This window comes from Notothenia rossii (genome assembly GCF_949606895.1).
Source record: "Notothenia rossii genome assembly, chromosome: 7".
NCBI lineage: Eukaryota > Metazoa > Chordata > Actinopteri > Perciformes > Nototheniidae > Notothenia > Notothenia rossii.
Window position 1 is genome coordinate 47,643,975 of NC_136905.1, and position 23,368 is coordinate 47,667,342.

A 23,368-nucleotide genomic window follows, 5' to 3' on the forward strand; every position below is an offset into this window, starting at 1 on the left:
CAAATAATAGTAATAATAATTAAAAATAAAAATAAATAAATAAAATTAAAAATTAAATGAAAGTCGCAGATAGCGATATAATTGGCAGTACTCCAGGTGTACCATGCTCAAAGTTTATTGGAAGGCCTGTCGAAAGAAGCGGATCTTAAGGCTGTTTTTGAAGACCTCGTGGAAGGAGAAGATCTCAGCTGATCTGGGAGGGAGTTCCAGAGGCCGCGGGGCGAATGAGCAGAAGGCTCGGTCTCCCATTGTTCGGAGACGTGTGCGGGGGATGTAAAGAAGAGGAGCGTGGCTGGAGCGGAGAGAGCGGGTAGGTGTCTGGGTACGGATGAGGTCACAGAGGTGTTTTGGGCTTTGGCTATTCAGGGCTTTGTAAGTGAGGAGCAGAACCTTAAACTGGATCCTCTAGTGCAGCGGTTTTCAAAGTGTGAGGCACGCCTCCCCTGGGGGGCGCCAGAGAGCTTCAGGGGAGGCGCAGCGTGAGACACAAAAGAACGAGAAAAAGACGAGTAAAGTGACACTTGCCCACTTGTGGCTGTCTGTGGAGACCGAGTTCCCCCACCTCGCCAAAAAGGCTGTAAAAGTGCTCATTCCCTTCACCTCCACCTACCTGTGTGAGTGCAGGTTTTCCGCATTGACTTTGATCAAAAGCAAGTACCGGTAAAGGCTGCAGCCAGAGGATGATCTGCGTGTATTCCTGTGTGCATCAAAGACGCAGACTCATTGTTCCCACTAAAGTAGGGGTGAGTGTAATAAGGAGGCAAAGTTGACGTTCAGTGTGTTGCCGGGAGCATATAAGGATTTATCCACCATGTTGAAAATGTTAAAAAAAATATGTCTTGACAACACGGCGTGCGGAAATATGCGGGTCGTGCTGCAGCTAGATGTGCCTGTCCTCTGTAAGAAGGTGTCGGCGACTGACATGCAAGGAAGAACGGCTGTCCACAGGCTGTTCCAACTTTAACAACTGTATTAACTTCCAGGGTAGTTGAACATGCAATTGTAATTGGGTGTGTGGTATATTTTCATGCACGGACACGCATGTTCCACAACACACAAACTGAACAAAACTCAATTTTCCGATCGCTACCAGTGTCCTTGCGATGTTGTTATAATAACAATTGCACGTTACTGATGCAATATGGTTGAGACCAATCGGGCTTATTCTAGAGGGGTGAAAGGAATAGTCCAAGTAGTGGGGGAGTTTTATACAATATGTTTAAAACAAAAATAAAAAGGTTTAAAAAAGTTATTGTTTAATGTTTTAAGGAGGTGACGCTACTCAGCCAATCAAATCGGTGCAGTTAGCACGATAGATTTAAACACACACACACAGAGACGAGACAAGAGGAGAGAAACAGTCGGAGTAATTTCAAATGGCGGAAGGTCGACAGCGAAAACAGAGCATTTAATTACATTTTCTCTTACTGGACCTCTTTGAAATGCAATTGAATACCCCTGCATTATAGCAACAACAACAATAATAATAATAATAATAATAATAATAATAATAATAATAATAATAATAATAATAATAATAACAGCAATAATAATTGGGAGGGGGGGCGCGGCTGTTCTTATGTTCTCTGAGGGGAGGCTCACCTACCCACACTTTGAAAACCCCTGCTCTAGTGGACTGGGAGCCAGGGGTGGACTGGCCATCTGGCATACCGGGCATCGTCCCGGTGGGCCGTTGACCCAATGTGGGCCGGTCCGCTATGGTTCTTTTTTTCTTTTCTTTTTTTTTCTCTAAATTCCCTCCAATTGGGCCGGCCAATTGGCTACAGAGGGCTAGCAGTGTGTTGCCAGCATCGACACATAGTATTGGTCTATTGTTTGTCATTGTCAATCAATCATGGGCTGACAGGCTCAGAGAGCCCTGACAGTGCTGTCAATCACAACACAAACCAGGGTGGGGCGGGACCTCATGGCATGGGCGGGAGTCGCGGGACGGGCTGCTGCTGAGCTGAAAATGGATAAGCAGAAGAAACGCCCGGGTGGCGCTGAAAAACTGCGACTTAAAAAGCTGATGTCTCTGGAGGTGGAGGCTGCTAAATATTCTAAATTAACGGACCTATTTCGTGCCGGGGTCACCGCCCTAGCAGGTGCTGCTGCGCCGGGAGACGAGCGAGTGGAGGCATACATGGTAAGTAACGTTAGCCTGGGGCTGGCTAGGCTACATTTTTGAGACATGTCCAAAAAAAAAGTAGAAAACGTTTTTACATTGAATGTGATGTGACCTAATTAACTGCATAGTCCTACTTGTGACAACATATTAGCCCAGAGTTGAAGGGCTGTGAATGTTGGCAGTTGTGGTTGATTTTGTTTAAATATGCCGAATTGTGATATTATGGGTTATTATTGTTCAGATGATTTAGCTAGGCTAGCTAAGAGCTGCTAACGTCAGCGGTTTCTTGTTGCCATAGCAACAGTAAACGTTCACATGGACCAACGAGCTGTAAGTAGAGATGAAGCTGCAGAATCAAGCTGTATTGTAAATACAGATGAGATACTTTGAATGTTAGCACAAAATACAAGTAAACCTATCAGAAATAATTAGATTAATTTGCAATATTTTCCATTGAATTTATTGTAATCTTTCAATTCATTTATTGTTTACTGAGGTGATAACTATTTCATAATTTGTGTGTAACTTTAATTTCTGTGTAAATGTAAATGTGTTACTTTTACTGCAGTTTTCAAATGGCTGTGTATAGTGCTGTCTTGAGCATTTTCAGGTATTGTCACAAAGATCTGACTTTTTTGCATTGGAAAACACTAAGTGTCATAATGAAAACATGGCAAAGCCACTGGTGTTGTTACGCTCGCGAACGTTTCGTTCAATATGAACTAATCTTTTATCTTGTACATTATTCTGTGGTTTTGAGTTATTTCCCCATCCAATGATAAATGCTTTCCCTATGTTCAGCCCAGACAGGTTCAGGGCAAGTCCAGCTGGTCAGTTCAGGGAGAGAGCCAGACCAATTCAGGCAGCCCAAAGACTGCACCACCTGAGAGGGAAAAGGCTGTAGAGAGTGAGGAGTATGTCAGCCAAAAGACAGGATCACCTGAGAGGGAAACAGCTGTTGAGAGCTATGAGTTAGCCACTCAAATAACTGATTTTTTTTCACAACCTGATCAGAGAAATCTCCAGTCATTTTTAAATTACCATCCTCAGCAAAAAAGTAGCAATCCAGTGGTGTAGAAAGTGTTCTGTAGCAGAGACGGCACCAGTAGAAGGTGGCTGACGTACTGTCCAGAGCGTCACATGCTGTATTGTTTCATCTGCATGGCATTCGGTAAGAGAACTGATAGCAGTCTGTTCATCAGTGGAATGTCAGATTGGAGGCATATACACCAGCGCACAGAGGAGCATGAGAGAAGCAGTGGACACAGAAACTGTGCTGAAGCTTACCTCTTGAAATCCACCGGTGCTGATATCAGCAGTGTGTTTGGTGGCAGTCAGATGTTGGCCCACAGAAAGCAGGTCAGAAAGAGACGGTAGGTTTTGGAGCGCATCATAGATGTCATCAAGGTTCTTGGGAAGAGGGGGCTTCGATACAGGAGGTCAGAAAATGAGGCAGCATATACTCTGGAAGACCACACAGTTGATCATGGTAATTTCTTGGAACTCATACTTCTACTGGGGAAGTTTGATTTCTGTTTAAAAGAGCAACTGGACAGCTGCATTGAGAACAGCAAAAAGTTGCATTTGTCTGGTGGCACGAGAGGCAGAGGCTCCCTTGTAACTTTACTCTCCAAAACCACAGTCAACTCAGTGATAGATGCAATTCACCATCTGATTCAAGAAAACATCTCCAGTGATATCAAGAAAGCAGGAATGTTTTCAGTGCAGCTGGACACAACACAGGACATCACCTCTCAATCAATGAGAGGTGCTCTATAGTGCAGGTCAATGCTCTATAATTATGAGGTATGTTACTGATGTTGTTCATGAGAGGCTTGTTGCAGTGCTGAAGTGCAGTTCATCCACTGGACAGGTGTTTGTCAACATGCTGTCAGAAGTTCTGGACAAAATGGGCCTCAGCAAGAGCACGTGCATTGGAAATGCGACTGATGGGGCATCAAACATGCAAGGCCAATACAAAGGATTCTCCTCACTATTGTCTGCACAATCTCCAAACCAGGTGCATGTATGGTGCTAAGCACATGTACTAAATCTGGTGCTTGCAAACACAACCCAGATTGTTATTGAGAGTGGGTCCCTGTTTGCGCTTCTCAATGGCATTGCGGTATTCATCAAAGAGTCATATAAAAGGATGAATGTGTGGGAAGAGTCAGGCCGAAACAAGAGACGTAGACGCCTTGCTCCTATTGGCGAGACACGCTGGTGGGCCAAGCATGAGGCCCTGAAGAAGGTGTTTGGCTCCTTTGGAAAACCGGAAGATGGTCTGTACGTTCATGTGCTGTTGACATTATCAGCTATACAGAAACAGGCAACAGTGAAACCATGTATCCGTGTAATGGCCAGAGGATATGCAGAGTCATTGCTCAAGATGAGACGATCTTGACGGCTCAAATCTTCCTCCGCATATTTTAACATACCTCTCCATTGTCTAAATACCTTCAGACGGCAGGATTGGACATCCTCTCTGCTCACAGAATGGTGGCATCGACACAGGATACGCTGAAAAGCTTGGGAAGAGATTTTGAATCTGTAAAAAAAGCAGCAGACACATTTGTCAACTGGACAAACACAGAAATCAAAGAGAGAGATGACACGGACATTGAAGTGGAGGCCACACTGCCACAAAAGAGGAGGAGGATGAAGAAAGTCTTGCCTGGAGAGATGGCTCAGGATGAGACCCTGGATGATGCAGAAAAATCCTATGAGGTGAATGTGCATAACCGGATCATGGACACAGCAATTTAAGCCATTCATAGGCGCTTTTTAACACACGGCAATCTATATGCTGACTTGGCATGTCTGGATCCCAGAAACTTCCCTCAGCTCTGCACCAGTGCTCTTCCCCAGTCTGCCCTTCAAGACTTAAGCAAGTGCCTGCAAGGATTTGACAGCAGGGCAACCAAGGAAAATATGCAGGCCGAGTTGAAAAGCTTTGCACTCCAGTGGAACAGGCTGAAGGCATCCCCATTGGCAGAGTACAAACCAAGATCAGTAGAAGATGGATCAGGTGGTGAGGAGGACAACACAGAAGAGGTTGAGATAACTCCCATAAGCTGTTGCTCCTGCAAAGAATGCCCTCTGTGCTGCTACCAGATACTTCGCCGTTTCAACATGCTAACAGATGCATACCCTCTCCTAGGCCTTGCTTATAAATACCTGCTTACATTATCCCTCACACAGGTGGCTTGTGAGCGCACATTTTCAATTTTGAAGTTTATTAAAAACAGACTCAGAAGCACCCTCTCATCTGATAAATTGGAGGTATTTATGTTGATGGCCACAGAGAAAGACATCCTCATGTCCTTGGACTCTGACTCTGTGATAGACAGACTTGCAGAGAAGAGTGAGCTGCTTAAAAAGCTGCTCCACTGATAATGCGAGAAATATTTAATATTATTGTTATTATCACACATCACACATTATGGATGTAGTAATTCATTATTTGTCATTTTGATGATGCTTTTCAGAAGTTGTATTGTGCTTATGTGTTGATCCTTAATGGTGTGATCATGTACACTAAATTGTCAATTATTCTCCATTACAGGTTGTTCTGATATATTTGAGGAGTCGTTCTCCCTCTGTTCTATATGTGGACTTGTTCTCTCATTTGGGACCACTGTTAGAATTTGGTAAGTTTATCATGTATTTTTTAATGTTGTATAAATTCATACTTCATAATTTAAAACAAGTTTGGAAAGAAACGCACATCCCAAAAGTTTTCAACTCTAGGTGCAGGACAGAGGAAAACATTTTATTTATTTTAGACTTAATAATGTATCCAATTCCCTCTCAGGTTCACCACTTGACATGTGAGAGCTTGAGGAGTTGTTCCCCCTCCGTCCATGTTCGAGGAGTTGCTCTCTCTCTGCCTCCACTCTCTACCTTCACTGCACCAACGTTTGGCTGTTGAGTCTCCTCTAGTATGGTGAGTTTATCATTTTTTATGTTTTATGAAATCATACTTAATTTGTGATGATTAGAGACTTAATAATGTATCCAATTCCTTCTCAGGTTGACCACTTGACATGTGAGAGCTTGAGGAGTTGTTCCCCCTCCGTCCATTTTCAAGGATTTGCTCCCTTACTGCCTCCACTTCACCACTTTTTGGCTACTGAGAAGTCTATGATTTGTTGAGTATGTCATGTGTCTTATAATGTTATATGAATTCATACTTGATTTGTGATGATGAAAGACTTAATAATGTTTCCATGTGTCTCTTTTAGGTTGACCACCCTATATATGAGAGCCTAAGGAGTTGTTTTCCCTCTGTCCCCTTTTGAGGACCTGCTTTGTCTCCTCCATCATTCACTGGGCCACTTTTGGGTTCCTGAGCTTATTTCATGTGGTGAGAGGAATGCAATATGTGTATGTGTAAAGGTTTATGTGAAGAAACATACTATATGTGTGATAAAATGACATTCATAAATGTCTCTTTATATTCTCTGCTACCATTATCTCCTGTCAAAAAGGTTTTCTTGACCTGCTAGAAGTTCTTCTATGATGCTTGAGTCATCCATCATATCTGAGAGCTTCGTCTTGACTTTGTGAGTTTATTATGCAACTTGTTTTGTCTCAGATTGAAACAAAAGGTTTGATTATGATTATTTCCTGGCTGAAGATTTTCATATTGATGGTTTTAATTTCAAACATCTGCATATCTTTTTAAGTTCAATTAACAGTTATGCAGGTAGGCCTTAGGGCTCTTTTGAGACTTAAGTCATCCTTCATGGTAGATACATTTGTTCACTAAGTGTCACTACGTCACAAAAGGCTACATGGCTACATATATTTGTCAGTAAACAGATACTGAGTACAAGTTCTGTTTGCTGTTTCTTGCAGGTCACGAATTTGGTGAGGAGTGGAGCTGGCTGGCTGCGGACGAGGAAGTATAGAGCAATACATACTTCTGCACATACACGTATATGAGAATGCATATCTATTCAGACCTGTAATCCATGTCTTAGACTTTTCACACAGCTATATATTTATATATTTTTTTCCAATTCTCTATTTATGGTTTAATAATGAGTTAGTGAGTTTCAGCTCTAATGCTGCTACTGTCTGTAATATGTTTCTATTTAGATTATTTGTCAGGATATTTTTTTGTTATTATTGTCCGAGTCTGGTTTGAACTAATACTGGGCTTACACCAAAAGATTGTCACAGTCACAGACTAAAAACTGAAAGGGTAGCAAAAGGGTTCTTCCCGTTAGTCTCGTCCCACCCCTAGTCATGACATAACTTCTGTTGTGATTTGACACTATAATGAATAGTGATTGATATAGCTGTCAATTTTAGTCCTTGAGTTCATAGTTAAGTGCTTTATTTGTTAACTGTTATCAAGGAATATGACTCTCCTTTGTAGTATGCATGAGAGAAGATGCCGCAAGATTAGTGGACTTCTATGTAGTGTCCGCTGATAATGTAGTGGGCTGGTCTGGACAGAAAATGCCAGGGCTGAATTTTTGTCCCAGTCCACCCCTGGGAGCCAGTGTAGTTGTGCAAGTATGGGGGTTATGTGTGCAGACCTTTTTGTACCAGTGTGAACTCTGGCTGTACTGTTCTGGACAAGTTGCAGGCGGTTGATGGATTTGTCTGGGAGACCGGAGAGGAGTGCATTGCAATAATCTAGTCTTGAGAAGACGAGTGCATGAACCAGTTTTTTTATGTCATCAGTTGAGAGTGAGGGCTTCAGTCGGGAAATGTTTTTCAGGTGAAAGAAGGAGGTCTTGGTGATATGTTTGATGTGGGCTTAGACAGAGTGGGGACAAACCTTACACCGAGGTTGGTGACAACGGAGGAGAGAGAAATGAGCTGACCATCAAGGGAGGGGCTGATGTTGGCGGCCTTGGCAAGCTGGTCGGTGGTGCCCATCAGGATTGCCTCGGTCTTGCTGCTGTTGAGCTGGAGGTAGTTGGTGGTCATCCAGGAGCGGATGTCTTCCAGACAGGTGTTTAGTGTTTGGATAGTATTGGTGGTATTGGGTTATGTTTTGATATAGACCTGGGTGTCGTCAGCATAGCAGTGGAAGTTGATGTTCTGTTGTCTGATGATATGACCCAGAGATAATAGATAGATTAAAAATAGGACCGGCCCCAGCACTGAGCCCTGTGGGACCCCGCATGTCACTGCGGTGTCGTCAGACCTGGAACCCCCCAGAGACAAGTGGTACTTCCGGTTGGTGAGGTAGCAGGAGACCACTTCAGAGCCGTTCAGATGTGATGGAAGTGAGGAAGGTGAGCTTGAGGGCCTTGACGGTGAGGAAGAATGGAATTTCTACTTTGAGTTTTTATTCACATATACAATGAAAAAAATATATATATTATATATAATATATAATATCACATAACTAAAAGCATACTTCATACAAGATATGACCATCTGTACAATTAGTTAGGATTCAATCAATCAATCAATACATGTTGTCAGTGGCGGCTGGTGGAAAATATTTTCGGTGGGTCTGTGGAAATTAGTGATGGGCATTACGAATCCCTTCGACTTCTGGTGATTTGCACGTTCGTAGTGAGTCTTCACTACTGCCGAAGTCCGTACAAGAAGTTTGCTGGCGTAAAATGTATGATATTAAAACACATTTTACACCTCACCTTGTTGCCCCATGAATTATGCTCTGGGAATAGGCTACATATTATTTAAGAAATATAATTGGCCAATGTTAAATCTCATAAATGTGTGCCTGACTATACAATGTATTACAGAAGGCTAGCACGTTATACTTTCCAACTCATGCACGTACTATGTGGCCTTACTTAAATCCCAAAGCATTAAACTCCATTTGGCCGAGTTCAAAGTGAATAAAAAAATATATCCTCTACAGATGTAGCGATTCATTTCAGACAGTTTGAAATGCGAGGGCCGTGATTGGTACGTGATCTGCCCTCGCTCAAGGGAAAACCTCCAGCTTGACTTGAGACCGCCCCCGTGATAGATAAATGTAATTATAATGAAGCCAGCGGCAATGGATCATTGATCCACCAGGGGGTGCAGTGTGGTTCCACACTGGAGCTCATGTGAAATAAAGTCAGATACAGTACGCTGGATGTACAGCGGAACTTTGTTAACATCCATATGTCACGGATATCATACTACTGTGCTAAATAATAGACATGTAACCATTTACAAAACATCACCATGTTGTTATTTAACAAAATAATTTTGTTATTCGAAAAAAACGAACGGGAGGAAATGCAGCCCGGCTCTCAAATTTTAATCATCATCTTCACCACGATCATTTATGTTTATGTTCGCCGAATTGACATGAAATCACTGACAGATATGAATATACTGTATTCAACTTCATTAAAACGTTATTAACGTGCCTAAACTCAGTAATTCACCAAAAATATGTATATTTTAATGGAGCTTCGTCGGTCGATCAGGATCCCTCCGCTACGCTTTGGGATCCTGATCGATCCTGAGGGTGTTATTTTTCCCATAAGGAACAAGTCGCTGCAAATTATCCCGCTTATTACATGGCCACATTCTCAACAAAGTAACGACATGACTCCCAATATTAATTGAAATGCTTTTATGGATTTAGAAAATGTTTTTATTGATTTAAAAAATAGTTGTATGTATTGATTTAAATTGACATGCATCCGCTAAGAAAAATAGTCCGTTGTTACCGTTTTTTAAACAGTCTGAATGAAACGGCAGCTCTCAGCTGTGTATTTACACAACTAATGGCCCATCAACAACAGCTCTCTCCCCCCCTCCCCCCTGATCTTTCTTCTCCAGCAGCTAAATTAACAGTAGGTTACTCTGAGTGACCATAGACTGTATGTGACAAGCTTACAGTTAGTGACGTAACAACACCATAAAAGCTGGTGGGTTGAAAGCAATACGGGAGGTAAAAATAACTAGAATAATTGTGATTTATTTATTGTGGCTTTTATGTTTTTAGGTATAAAATGTTATGTAATTCAGGCTTATAGTTCACCCTTCTCTAAAAGCCTTCAACAATGACAATATTCATTGTAATTTAATAAATCCTTCCAACACACATTGTAAAAAATAGCCTACTGTAAGTTAAGAAATCATTCCAATATGTACATCTTCTGATGTAACAACAATAACATTATAAATAGTAACATAGCTGAACATGGTATTGTACATTTAGCTTTGAGTGTTACTGACCTGAGATGTTTTTATTACATGAATTAAGGTGACTGAGGCTTTTTAACATACAGGGATGCAAACTCATCAGGTATGAAAAAGGTGACAAGGATCCGAGCCCCCGGCTCCCCCACCCCACGGAATAACAGAGGATTTTAGCAGTCATAACAACTAAAGCAGCAGTGTTAATAATAACAGAAACGCCAAAGAGTCACATCTAATAGAAATATATAAAAGCATTTATTTTAAATTGTGTAGCAGTCAGTTTATAATTTTGGCAGCACTGTTGAGCATTTTGAAAATGTATTTTCATGCCTCTGTGCAAGGCTTAAGTCTTTTTATCTTTATAGCCACATGGTGTAAAGTAACTAAGTTCATAAACTCAACAAGTACTATACTTGGGCACAATTTTGAGATACTTATACTTTATTTAAGTATTTCAATGTTTTGCTACTTTGTTCTTCTACTCCACTACAGTTCAGAGGTACATGGTTTCCTCCACTCCATGTATGTAATACCTTTAGTTACTTTACAGATGTGAATGAATGATGTGAAATATAATCAAGTGTTAATTCCGACTTTAGTTCCACCTGGAGTAAATCCAGAAGCTACCCTGCAGTATACAAAGTCATTCAAACAAGCTGCAGCTTTACCAGCTTTGAGAACACTTTCATGATCAATCATTATAAAACATATCATATCTATTATTCTGAAATGGACCAATCTGCACAATGACTACTTTTACTGTCGCTACTTTCACAATATTTTGATGATAATACTTTTCTACTTTTACTTGAGGAACCTTTTGAATGCAGGACTTTTACTGTAACAGAGTATTCCTACACTCTGGGACTATTACTTTTACTCAACTACAAGACCTGAGTACTTCTACTTTTACTCAAGTACAAGATCTGTGTGCTTCTACTTTTACTCAAGTACAAGACCTGAGTACTTCTACTTTTACTCAAGTACAATATATGTATACTTATACCACCTCTGTTTATAGCCTATGAAAAAAACGATTAGAAATAGAAGGCTAAAGCTAACGTTAGCAGATAGTGACAATGTATGCTAGCTAGCTAGCTCAACGATTCCTGAAATAATATTGCCACAGAAAAACTTTTCAGTTCACTCTGCCGCTCCGACAGGGAGCTCTGCTCTGAACACCTGAACGGCCCGTTCTAACAGCTGTTCACCAGCGGTCCAGTCTATGCCACAGTGACTCCGGACGCACAGATAATATTAACGAACGCACCCGTACACTCTAAGAAAAATCCGTAAAATGATGGCCAATGTGGTGTAAAATTTTACTGTTTAAGTACTGTAATCGACTTTTACATTACTTTTGCCGTTGAAAACAGCGTTGCCAGGTCTGCTTATTATAAGTTTCCCCCAAGATTTTATTTGAAAATAGCAGGTCTACAAGCTCACAACGCGTCGCGTCGCGGCACGTTGTGATCTGCTATTTTCTAATAGTTGCTGTATAGGTTTAAAGTGCTCATGTGGCCCACTTCACTTCTTTTGGGCTTATTTTCTCTAGACCTTGTGGCTTGTTTGTGTCCCTCACAGAATCTGGCAACACTGGTTGCGCATTGCATTGTGGGTGCTTTTGCACGGTAAAAAATATCTGTGGCCGCCATTACAGGAATCCCGCACTGAAAGTGAACCTGAAAGTCTGCTCGGTAGGTTGGTTCATTGTGTTTAATTTGGGAATGGAACCTCATTTCTTAATCAAAAAGGACATTTATGGTAAACATAACATTTGTGTTAATGTTAAATATTTGTTTTATTACGTGTACGTCTGGCAGGTAACTCTCTTCTAACTGGCCCCAGTTAGAATATAGTCCTTAAGCAGTATCCCCCCGTGCAAAAGTTGGCCAGTTCATTGAATTGATAGGTAAAGTTTGTATTTATGGTTAGTTTATTTTCGCAGGTTTGTGTGTTGTTGTTTTATTAGTATCTTTCCAACCTGGCTAACGTTAGCTTCCATTGGCACAGTGTTTTCCCCCCAAACACCGCGGTCAATACAGCTATAATAATATCATATCGACTAATATATATTCGATAGGCTTTGTTGACATTTGAAGGTGTGTGTGTTATGTTGTGGTTACATTTGGATTAAAAGTAGTATTGTAAAAGGCAGCGGGCTAATGTTAGCTTCCATTGGCACAATGTTTTCCCCCCAAACACTGCGGTCAATACAGCTATAATAGTATCATATCGACTAATATATATTCGATAGGCTTCGTTGACATTTGAAGGTGTGTGTGTTATGTTGTGGTTACATTTGGATTAAAAGTAGTATTGCAAAAGGCCGCGGGCTAACGTTAGCTTCCCGTTAGCTTCCATTGGTACAGTGTTTTCCCCCCAAACACTGCGGTCAATACAGCTATAATAGTATCATATCGACTAATATATATTCGATAGGCTTTGTTGACATTTGAAGGTGTGTGTGTGTTATGTTGTGGTTACATTTGGATTAAAAGTAGTATTGCAAAAGGCCGCGGGCTAACGTTAGCTTCCCGTTAGCTTCCATTGGTACAGTGTTTTCCGCCCAAACACTGCGGTCAATACAGCTATAATAGTATCATATCGACTAATATATATTCGATAGGCTTCGTTGACATTTGAAGGTGTGTGTGTTATGTTGTGGTTACATCTGGATTAAAAGTAGTATTGCAAAAGGACGCGGGCTAACGTTAGCTTCCCGTTAGCTTCCATTGGCACAGTGTTTTCCCCCCAAACACTGCGGTCAATACAGCTGCCAAAATCTGGACAAACTTAATGATTATTATCCACTTTCTTCTTACCAGAGAGGTGCGAGGTTGCTCATTCCTCTTAAACACATGCCAACATGGAGCTTGTGAAAGATGTGGTTAAGAAAGCCATACCATCGCTCAGTAGTGATAAGATGGATGCACTCATGGCTAGACTGGTGGAATTAGGAGTTCAATGTGAAGATGACCTGATCCTTGTGGATGCCCCGGACATTCAGGACACTCTGCCACTCATTCAGTGCAGAAGACTCGTTAAGGCTTTCCAAGGAGGTAAGTTTTTTTATTTGTAACCCTAATCTGCACAGTACTGAGGGGTGGACAACACCGACAAAATCAAATATCACCATTATGTATTTATGACTATGTAATGTTAACAGTTGGGTAAGTTCAGTTCATTCTTTAAAATCAGGAAAACACAACAGGTATCACAATATGATACCCAAAATCCTATTCAATAATCTCATATGATATATCAATATATTGCCCAACCCTGTATACTGTCTGTACAAATTCACAGACCCTTAAGGGTCCATTTGTACCCCTGGTGGTCTCCAACGGACATTGAAAACCAGTGTATTAATTAATTAGTAGCATCGGTGATGTGGTTAATTTATGGGGTATGTCATCCATAGATTCACAAGCTGCACCACAGTTCAGAAGCCCTGGCCCTGGCCCTACATCTACACCTCTGCCACAGAGTGATGATCTGTCCCCAACACCACCTGAAGCACCACCTGCCCATACCCCATCTGCCCACTCCCCATCCTGTGAGCCATATTCCATACCATGGCACAAAATGCCCTCAAAGCTCATGGATGTGTTGGGTGAAAATAAATGGGTAAAGTCGAAAGAAAGACTACAGATGGTTCGGATCGTTGTTGATGATTACCTCCATAAACACCCTGGAAGACCTGGTAGATCCAAGCTGATGGAAATCGCCAAGAACATTGTAGGACAATATCCTCTGTCTTTCAAACAGACAGAGCCCTTTGGAAATATGCCGTTTGCAAAAGATGGTTGTGGTCCTCTCTTTACCCAGCTAGAAAACAGAGTTGAAAATATTAAGAGAACATCAACCCCAGGAAAGAGGCGAGCAGAGGGTGGAGAGGGTGAAGTTCAGCGGAAGAAAAAGTCAAGAAATTCCGATCGTTATGGATGTGTGGAGTGGGATGTTGCTGTAAAGGGAACTGAGAGTAGAGCAGAACTGCTGTCAAAACGAAATGAATTGAAAAGTGCCTTCAAAACCCATGATCCTCAGGTAGGGCTCCAACCATCCATTATGTTCTTGTGTATGTATGGATTACTTTTTGATTGAGTAATTGAGAGGCTAATATTTGAGTTTGATTTATTTTTGGTATATCAATTCAAATTGGTTTTGTATAACTAACAAAAAATAACTGATCTACAAGTTCACAATGGGACTCGTTGTGCGCTTGTATATCAGCTATTTTCACCCGAAATTGATTTATCTGTATTTATATTGATCATTTGTTTTATTATTGATTGAATTTATTAGTTTGATTAACTGTTGCCTCATATCTTTAGGAGTCATCTGTTTCGAAAACTGATGGCTGAAACATATCCCATCCAGCGTGAAACCATCAACGACGGAACCAATGTAAAGGTCCTAAAGGAAGCGTGGCCATTTCTTTTTGAAGCTGCTCACCTGTTTGATCATGCATCTAGACTCCTTGGCTTTTCGTTACAAAACAAGCTGGCACAGGAGCTTTCCAAAAAAGAACCGGGCATCAACAACTTCCTTGACACCAAAGGGATGAAGATGGGTGAAGGTCCAGTACAGCTGATCTGTGGCATTGTGAGATACTTCAAGGAAAACCCTGATCACCTTTTCTGCAAAAATGAGGTACATTTTATGGATTTTAAACCCCACTTTGCGCTGCTGATAATATCGAAATTGGTAAACCATCTCTCCTGGAAACGAAGATAAAAGGAAATCAGTAAAATCCTTGATTTATTTTCCCGACCAGGAGAAAATCCCTCATATAATTATACACTTCCATCCCGGCAGAGCTCCTCTGTCTTGGAGGACCAAATGCTGTCCCCTAATAGAACAAGGTCTTGTAAGGACAGACTTTCCCCCCCTGACCGAAAAGGATTCTGATCCTAACATTAATCGATTATGTTTGTGTAAACAATATTTTTTTATAACTACTATTAACATTATTGTCTATGGTTGCCTCTGATACAGACGCTGGCAGATGGTCTATTTGCCTGCCTGACTGTGTGTTTGCGTACATTGGAAACATAAAATCAACACATTCATATGTGTATCTTTGTTGTTTTATTTTTCGAAAACAGTACTCCGCAGATGCTGAACTCAGCCTCCCCTGTACCCCATGCATCCTAATCAGAGGTTTGTAGTTGAATCATTTTTGCATCCCAGCAAGCTTGGAGATATGTTCTCCATTTGTTCTTAGGTTTACTGATGAGACGATTTGTTGTGATGAAAAGGTATAGAGTTGGTTGATTTTGTTTTGTAAATGGTGCTCAGAACTATGTTGATTAGGGCCAAAATCTTTAAATTTAAGTACACTTGTATGTAAAGTCTGACAAACTAAATGTAGAATACCTTTTCAAAGTATTTGTTGCTTGTTCTTACCATAACCTGTGTTTGGGCTGAGTATGGAAGATTTGGCACGTGTGTACGTTATTATTTTTTTAAATTACTAATACATATTGTTTTTGTGATCTATGTTTAAGGTGACCATCTATTCCAGATTGCTGTTGATCAGGAAGTTGTGAATGACCACATCACCTCCCCCATTGTGGCCCTGAGCTATGCTTTCTGCTTGTTTTATGTCTGCAACATTGAATATCCAAAGGAGATGTCTCTTACCCTGGAATTCATGCAAAGGTAAGCAGCTCATTGTTTTGAAATGTATAAGCTGGGGTATTCAAATTCTGAGACTGAGGGCTTCCCACCAGACAAAGCATGTAAAAAGATATCCACTCATCGTCCCTTAGATTACTAGCATAGTTGTGCTCAATTCCAGGATGCTTATGGGATCATGATTATTAAATATAATATATATTATATGTTTTGATCCCATTGACACTCTACAATCGAGCCAAGATATTCATTGCTCTTTGACAGGGGTCTTCAATGTTGTTCAGTCCAAGGACCCCTTAGCTGAGAGAGATGAACCAGGGACCCAAATACTGCCTAAAATTGTATTGCAGATTCAACTTTTTCATAGAGTTCATAGACCTGTTTGACAGCACTATCACCAGTGTTGTGTAAAGTTTGTTTGCTTACACATGATCTTTTCTATTGTTTGTTTCATGTTAATGTGTATTATCAAACATATAATCACTTAAACCCTCAATACTTAATAAATGTTCCTATAACACAGGCAGCACATTTTGCAGCTTCCTGTTGAAGGCCCATGCTCTTTCATATAACTTCAGACTACACCAAGTACATAGAAAAGGTCTGCCCTAAGGCATTTGGCATTTATTAGGCTCTGACACTGGGTGATTGGGAAAACATGTACAATATTCCTAACAACTATCTCTGAGCTATCTCTTTAACCAAAGACACACATTTAGGCTATTCTATGTGAGCTGCTTTTGTGACTAATATAACAAAATCCATACCAGGATTCATGCCCCAATGTTAATACTTGTTGTGTAACGTGTACATTTGCACCGAGTGTCACAGTTACCACTCCACTCAACGTTTGACGCCTGTGCTCTTGTTGCAGATGAGCTTAGTGGTTGTGTCACACTTAAGATTGACTGAAATCTGACAAGTAGACTGCGATATTGAAAGTAGCAAATTTAGATGCAGTTTTAATGCAGTGGTTGTATGTGTGAAATCAAAATTGAGCAACTATGTTATCTATTTTGTGACTAAAATGTATATAGACTGTGTACAATCATAATCGATGCAAATAAATCAACCCTCTTTACCTTGGTTGCCTGTAAAGCTGCTGCAATGAAATCTGGACCTCCGTCTTTGTGCACTGGATCACAACTCGCCTATCGTGATTATGTGAATTGGTCTGCATTATGAGAATACAAACAAACATGATCCACCTATAGTATGTAGCCAATAACCAAAACCATTGTGGATTTAGTAACTCCTCCTGTCAAATGTTCACCTGTGCATTTAACAAACTATAACACCGCACACTGTCACCTCTAAATTGTATATGTATGTTTAACAAACACACAACTCCACGATAAATGTAGCAAATACCAAGACATTTTACATATAAAATATAGAGGCTGCTACAGTAGGCTGCTGTAGGCTATGTCACAGTGGTGATTATGACAGGAAAAGTCACTAAATACACTATATAGCCTAGTTTGTCAGCACAAAATAATAGTTTTGTTAATTCATATTGTAAAGGTGCATAATGTTTGTATTCTCAAATGCAAACCTATTACCACCACCGAGGAGTGGTGATCCAGAACGGGTTCAGAGGGACCAGAAAGAGGTCCCACTGTCATTGAAACAATCTTCCCGGACAGCACTGTTTACAACAGACTCGCCGGCCATTTTTGACGGCTCATGTAAATTATATATTTTTTTGTCACAAAATAGACCATTACTCATTGTTCATTAATTTTAGACATACATTTCAGATTAAAAGTTTGTTATCAATCGTCACAACTTCTTTCAGCACTCGTGACTACTAGCGACTACTACTAGCTGTGCTACTCATGCACTGAGTTAACGGTGCCCTGAGATCGTTCATTGCACGTACAGTATATCCACACAAGTCACAGGTGCACGGGTTATGCTGAGATTTCCAGTATAGTATGTTGGTGATGAGCAGACTTTAACAGCACGTTGTCTGAGTTGCTCAGCTTACAGGAGCAAAGTGTTATTGTAGTAGTAGTATTTTGCAACATTAGCTGTAGATGGAAACACACACACGGGCATGGTGGAGAAAACAAATGTATGCTATTTTAGACGGCTCCACTCCTGTAGAGCCACACTACAAGTAGTATCTCAGCTTTGTCTGCATGTTACTCTTTAGTTCAGTTTCATTCATTTAGTTGCATGTGCAGCTAAACATATTTCTGTTTCCTTAGAGTTTTCTTTGGAATGAATCCTGACCGAGGGTCCAAGGCTGAGATGAAGGGGAAGAAACAGCATCACATTCCTCCAAAACTGTCGAAGCTCGTGACTGAGCTGAAGGAATTTGACTGGCACATGTGAGCTTTCCTCAAAGCTCAAAACCGAACTTTTTGGACTGGACTTTTGGACTAAACATACCAACACACACACACTTAAAAAAAAAAAAAGTTTACTTTTTTTTAATTTGTCACTGCATGTTCTCCTACAGGTTGGGGCAGCGCCTGTCAGCGGGGAATGTTGAGTGGGAGGTGTAGGACGGAGTTGCTACATCCTCTTGGAGGGGGCTCCTCCTTCCTCACTGACAGGTGAGCCAGTAGGGTGCAACAGCAGTGGCAAACATTGGGAGGAATTTATAACTACTAATTTGATCTTGAGGCGCACATGTACACACAGCCCGACCTCTAACATCATGGTGTTAAGAAAAAGGTTATTGTTGCTGTTATTTTACATACTTGAATGTATGTTCATGTTAGGGTTTTACAATTGTATGGAAATGTCTTAAAAAAAAAACATTTGTATGGCACTCAGGTAGCGAGGGGTAAAATTATTGCCCACCACCACAGATTCTTTGGGTTCAAATCCCCCATGTTCGGGGGGAGGGAAGTTGGGAGGGTGATATTTGTCACTGCATGTTCTCCTACAGGTTGGGGCAGTGCCTGTCAGCGGGGAATGTTGAGTGGGAGGTGTAGGACGGAGTCGCTACATCCTCCTGGAGGGGGCTCCTCCTTCCTCACTGACAGGTGAGCCAGTAGGGTGCAACAGCAGTGGGAGAAAAGTTCAGTTTTTTCATTTCATCATTAAATGCACTTTATACATTAGCAAAAAGGAAATAAATGCACTTGTATGGAAAAAATGGTATACATTTTGTTCAATTTCTATATATTGTGCTTTATTCAGTTTGCTTGAAAGTGTAATGATTGTTATTTATTTAGTATTAGGATATATATATATTTTTTATCCCAAGATTTAAAAAAAAAGATATTGGGATTAACGGAAGTGTCTGTAAATAGTACATACTAAGGACTGTTAAAATACGGAATTGTCCGTATTAGGATTAACAGAAGTGTCCGTAAATATTACGGACAAAGTCTTGTTAATCTACAGAAATATCCGTTATAAGGTTGACAGAAGTGTCCGTATATGGTACAGACAAAGTCTTGTTAATCTACAGAAATATCCGTTAAAGGGTTGACGGAAGTGTCTGTAGAATAACGGACAATGTCCTGGCAGCAAATTACCAGCACTTTGTCCGTTTTTCAACGGATTTTTTTTTTACAGTGTAGGTAATGTAGCTGCTGAAGCTAGACCATCATCTTGGAGCAGCAGAGCCTTATTATACATCCATGAGCAGAGCCGACTGGCAGGAAGACTCGAGCACACAGCTCGTACTTCATTATAATATATAAAAAAAGAACACCATGCGTGTCATGATGGCACATAACAGCTCACGGCCGCAGATTACTCCGGGTCCCAGACCCCCACATACCCCAAAATTATTTTTATTGCAGATCTACATGAATCACACAAACGACTTATTTTGGATTCAAAACGGCGAATTTCGCCGAAAGGTAACAAGTTTGCATCACTGAACATAGACAGAGCACAACTGAAACATAACATCTGAGATGTAACAAAATGATACACTTTTTGGGGATGCTTGGGATGTGAGGAGTGAGGGACACGGCTTAGAACGGGCGTGTCGCCTGGCAGGACAGGAGAGTGTGTGCACCAGTCTGCCTTGATCTATGAATTCATGTCCGTGACACTCACTGCTGCCCACAGCTGTTTTATAGAAGGAAATTCCTTCACTTCATGAAAATGTTTTAACCACACACACCTCTACACACACATGACGGGTGTTATTTTCCCCATAAGGAACAAGTCGCTGCAAATGATCCCGCTTATTACACGGCCACATTCTCAACAAAGTAACGACATGACTCCCAATATTAATTTAAATGCTTTTATGGATTTAGAAAAATGTTTTATTGATTTAAAAAATAGTTGTATGTATTGATTTAAAAAATTGTTGTATGTATTGATTTAAATTGACATGCATCCGCTAAGAAAAATAGTCCGTTGTTACCGTTTTTTAAACAGTCTGAATGAAACGGCAGCTCTCAGCTGTGTATTTACACAACTAATGGCCCATCAACCACAGCTCTCTCCCCCCCTCCCCCCTTGATCTTTCTTCTCCAGCAGCTAAATTAACCGTAGGTTACTCTGAGTGACAAGCTTACAGTTAGATACAACACTGTCATTGCAAGTGACCCTCAGTTAGTTGACTTTTATGTTCAACTGCTAAATTCGTTACTGATAAAAAAGGGCTTCTACTGTACCTAATTACCTTAACACTAGAACTGCCAGAGGTTTTTGTATAGGCCTACCTAAACCCTTCAAAATCCTGCTCTTAGAATGCAATTTTTAACAACACAACACACTTTCAGGAAAAGTCACGGACTGGGAGACTTTAATATTTTATTGAAAAAAAGTTACATTGCACACACACAACACACATCACACAAATTGACCCGATTGGCGGTTATAGTGTTAAATAAACTCACTAATGAATGAAACCAGTTCAATACGCATGATTCTTATTCTTATCATTCTTTATGAGCGCAGAAATAGTCTTAAAATCAGATCTGTTTTTTAAATGAAATCTGACTGCAGGCAGTTAGCTCTGATCACCTATGATAAAAGCGCCGCACCTAATCGTTGGCCATTCAGCCACAGACACTGTTCGAAATGGGGGGGAGCTAGGGGGAGCTTGGCTCCCCCGAAGAGGGAGGGAGCTCCCCTGAAGGCTGACTTTGAGATAAATAGGGGGAGCCCAAAACAATCGTGCATATTTGTGTCACACAGATTAGAAATGTTGAGTTTCTGTAAATAACAGTTCTTGAAATAAATAATAGTTATTGTTCATTACAGTTTCTGAATATTTGTTTTATATTTGTGAATATGTCTTGGTGTTGCCATCTGTACGTGGCGGCGCTGCATTCTTACTTACGTTCAGTGGCGGCCGGCCCATAGGGGCGCTAGGGGCGCCGCCCCACCTCTTCCCACATACAAAAATATATATTTTTAAAAATATTAAATAAAAAATATATATATTTAAAAAAATATATATTTCAAAAATATATTTTTATTTTTATTTTTAATGAACAAGGTAAATATCATACAATTGGTATCAGTAAAATGTATAATCTACAATAAAATCTTGTTTAAAATTGTGTTACGATGTCTAAAGTTACCAATAAGTCACATGTTTCCTGCTTGGCCTTGCCCTTGGCATTAGTTTATCATTACGGGGCGCTGCTCCCGAGCCAAACAGCAGCAACCAGCACGTTGCAAAAGTCTCAATAGTAAACTGTGCCGCCGAAACATAATTTCAGCCAATCAGCGCCGTCAAATATTTTGGTCACGAGCGCGCTCACGTTGGCGCCCACGTTGCTTACGTGCGTTGACGTGAGTTGTTTTTTAGACTCGTGAGGAACTAGGGTAGTATCTATAGCAGAGGTGCCCAGTACGTCGACCGCGGTCGACCGGTCGACCGCGGGGTCAATGCTGGTAGATCGCGAGTCATTCATAAATAAATAAAAATCCAGCTCCGTTAAAATAGACAAAACAGGTTTTGATCCCTCCTCCCTTGGCCTCCCTGCCACTTAATTCAGGAGTTGACTTGATTGACAGAAAAAGCGACCTATTGCTTTCCAGTCTGTTAACCCAGAATGCAAAGCGATACAAAATCAGTCAAGTGCCGGGAGAGACAAACAACAAAATGAGTGCGGGAACGAGCAAAAAGCTAAAGACATACCACTTCCACACAGAATGGGAGGGAGAATCTTTTTTGTGATGTCACATTCAAAGGTTATTTGCCTTATTTGTAAAGCAAGCGTCGCTCTGCCAAAGAAAGGTAACGTGGAGAGGCATTATCGGAGTGTTCACAAGGCATATGACAGCGACTTCCCTCCGAGTAGCGAGTTGAGAAAGAGAAAGGTCATGTATTATTGCTACACAAACATTATCTCTTAGTCTTAGTGTCGCCAACTCGTTTCTAACATGCAAAAAGACAAACAAATGCGTCTATGGTCGGTGTATTTTCTATCTTTCAAATCCAGAAGAGATCTCTCTCTCCCCCGTCAATTTGCAAGGGGGCGGGGCAGTTTACACACACGCATCTGCTACATGCAGCAACACACGGAGGAGATGGTGGAGAGAAGCGCTCCAAGGTGTGGTTACATGTTACCCGTCTTGAGGTGGACAATGCTCGTCACCAAAAGTGTTTAGCATGTAAGGGCGGTAACACGAGCAATTTGTCTAAACATTTAGCAAAAGTGCACCACATTCAGACGGACGAATGCACCGGGTTCGACTATCTTTCTAGTAGCTCTGTGGCCCCATCCACGAGTAACGTTTCCACGTCAGGTGTTATGTATGCTAGCAACAACACACGGAGTTAACTACATTATACAAACATGGGTTAATGATTAGAGGTAACTGAGTTATTTATTTTGTTAAAGTTTCAGCTATTCTGTTTCCAGTTCTGTCATAAGATTATTTAATAAGATTTGTTAAAACATTGTTTCTTTTGATGTGAAATATTATTTATTTAATTCAAATAAAAAGCAATGTTAATTTTGTTCACAATTTGTTAAGTTAATTTAATAATGTATGTATTTTTGAATCAAGTATTCATCTTTATTGTCTTCATTGTTAGTTTCCACATGCCTAAAACAACCTCAAACTAAATCTAAAAGTTGATGGCTAAATAAGAGCGTTTGAGAAATTGTGCAAGGCACACAGTAGTAGTCCGAATAGTCGATTAATCGTTTCATTAATCTATAGATTAATCGATAATCAAATTAGTCGTTTGTTGCAGCCCCATTGTAGTTATCCCATGTAAAAATAAAACGTGTTATTCAGCAACCCTTGCAATTTGGGATTTTATTTTTGGTTGGTAGACCTCGGTTAGCTGGTCATTTCAAAAGTAGCTCACCAGCCAAAAAAGTGTGGGCACCCCTGATCTATAGTAACGCAGTGTAGGCGTGACGTCATCTTCAATGAGCTCCCCAGAAAAACAAGCCTGCTGTCTGTCTGCAGACTTGTCAAAGCCTTAATTCATGGTTTTTACTATCCGGTATCAGTATGTTGTTACTTCGGCATCATTTTGAAACATGTATTAAAATTAAATCACGG

At 40.7% G+C, this 23,368-nt stretch overlaps 3 protein-coding genes across 6 annotated transcripts in view; 2 read left to right on the forward strand and 1 right to left on the reverse strand.

Moving 5' to 3' along the window:
* Positions 1-23,368, reverse strand: part of LOC307045909 (uncharacterized protein) — a 600,354-nt gene that overhangs the window by 104,276 nt on the left and 472,710 nt on the right. The window lies entirely within an intron of this gene.
* On the forward strand, positions 1,399-11,536 carry LOC307045911 (uncharacterized protein). Of its 3 annotated transcripts, none has more exons than XR_013810022.1 (7): positions 1,411-2,146; positions 5,694-5,778; positions 5,943-6,074; positions 6,161-6,278; positions 6,373-6,494; positions 6,619-6,693; positions 6,989-11,536. XR_013810022.1 is itself a non-coding variant. In XM_079691943.1 (6 exons), exons 1-3 carry the CDS (start codon positions 1,928-1,930, stop codon positions 6,163-6,165), a joined length of 309 nt encoding a protein of 102 aa, XP_079548069.1. In that variant the 5' UTR covers positions 1,399-1,927; the 3' UTR covers positions 6,166-6,283; positions 6,373-6,494; positions 6,619-6,693; positions 6,989-11,536. The 3 variants fall into 3 exon arrangements, 1 of the variants encoding a protein (XP_079548069.1); XR_013810023.1 differs by having other exon boundaries at positions 1,419-2,146; positions 6,161-6,283; XM_079691943.1 differs by lacking the exon at positions 5,943-6,074 and having other exon boundaries at positions 1,399-2,146; positions 6,161-6,283.
* LOC307045908 (uncharacterized protein) lies at positions 12,704-18,727 on the forward strand. The gene is made up of 6 exons (XM_079691936.1): positions 12,704-13,329; positions 13,692-14,317; positions 14,605-14,923; positions 15,379-15,433; positions 15,781-15,934; positions 18,124-18,727. Exons 2-6 carry the CDS (start codon positions 14,307-14,309, stop codon positions 18,248-18,250), a joined length of 666 nt encoding a protein of 221 aa, XP_079548062.1. The 5' UTR covers positions 12,704-13,329; positions 13,692-14,306; the 3' UTR covers positions 18,251-18,727.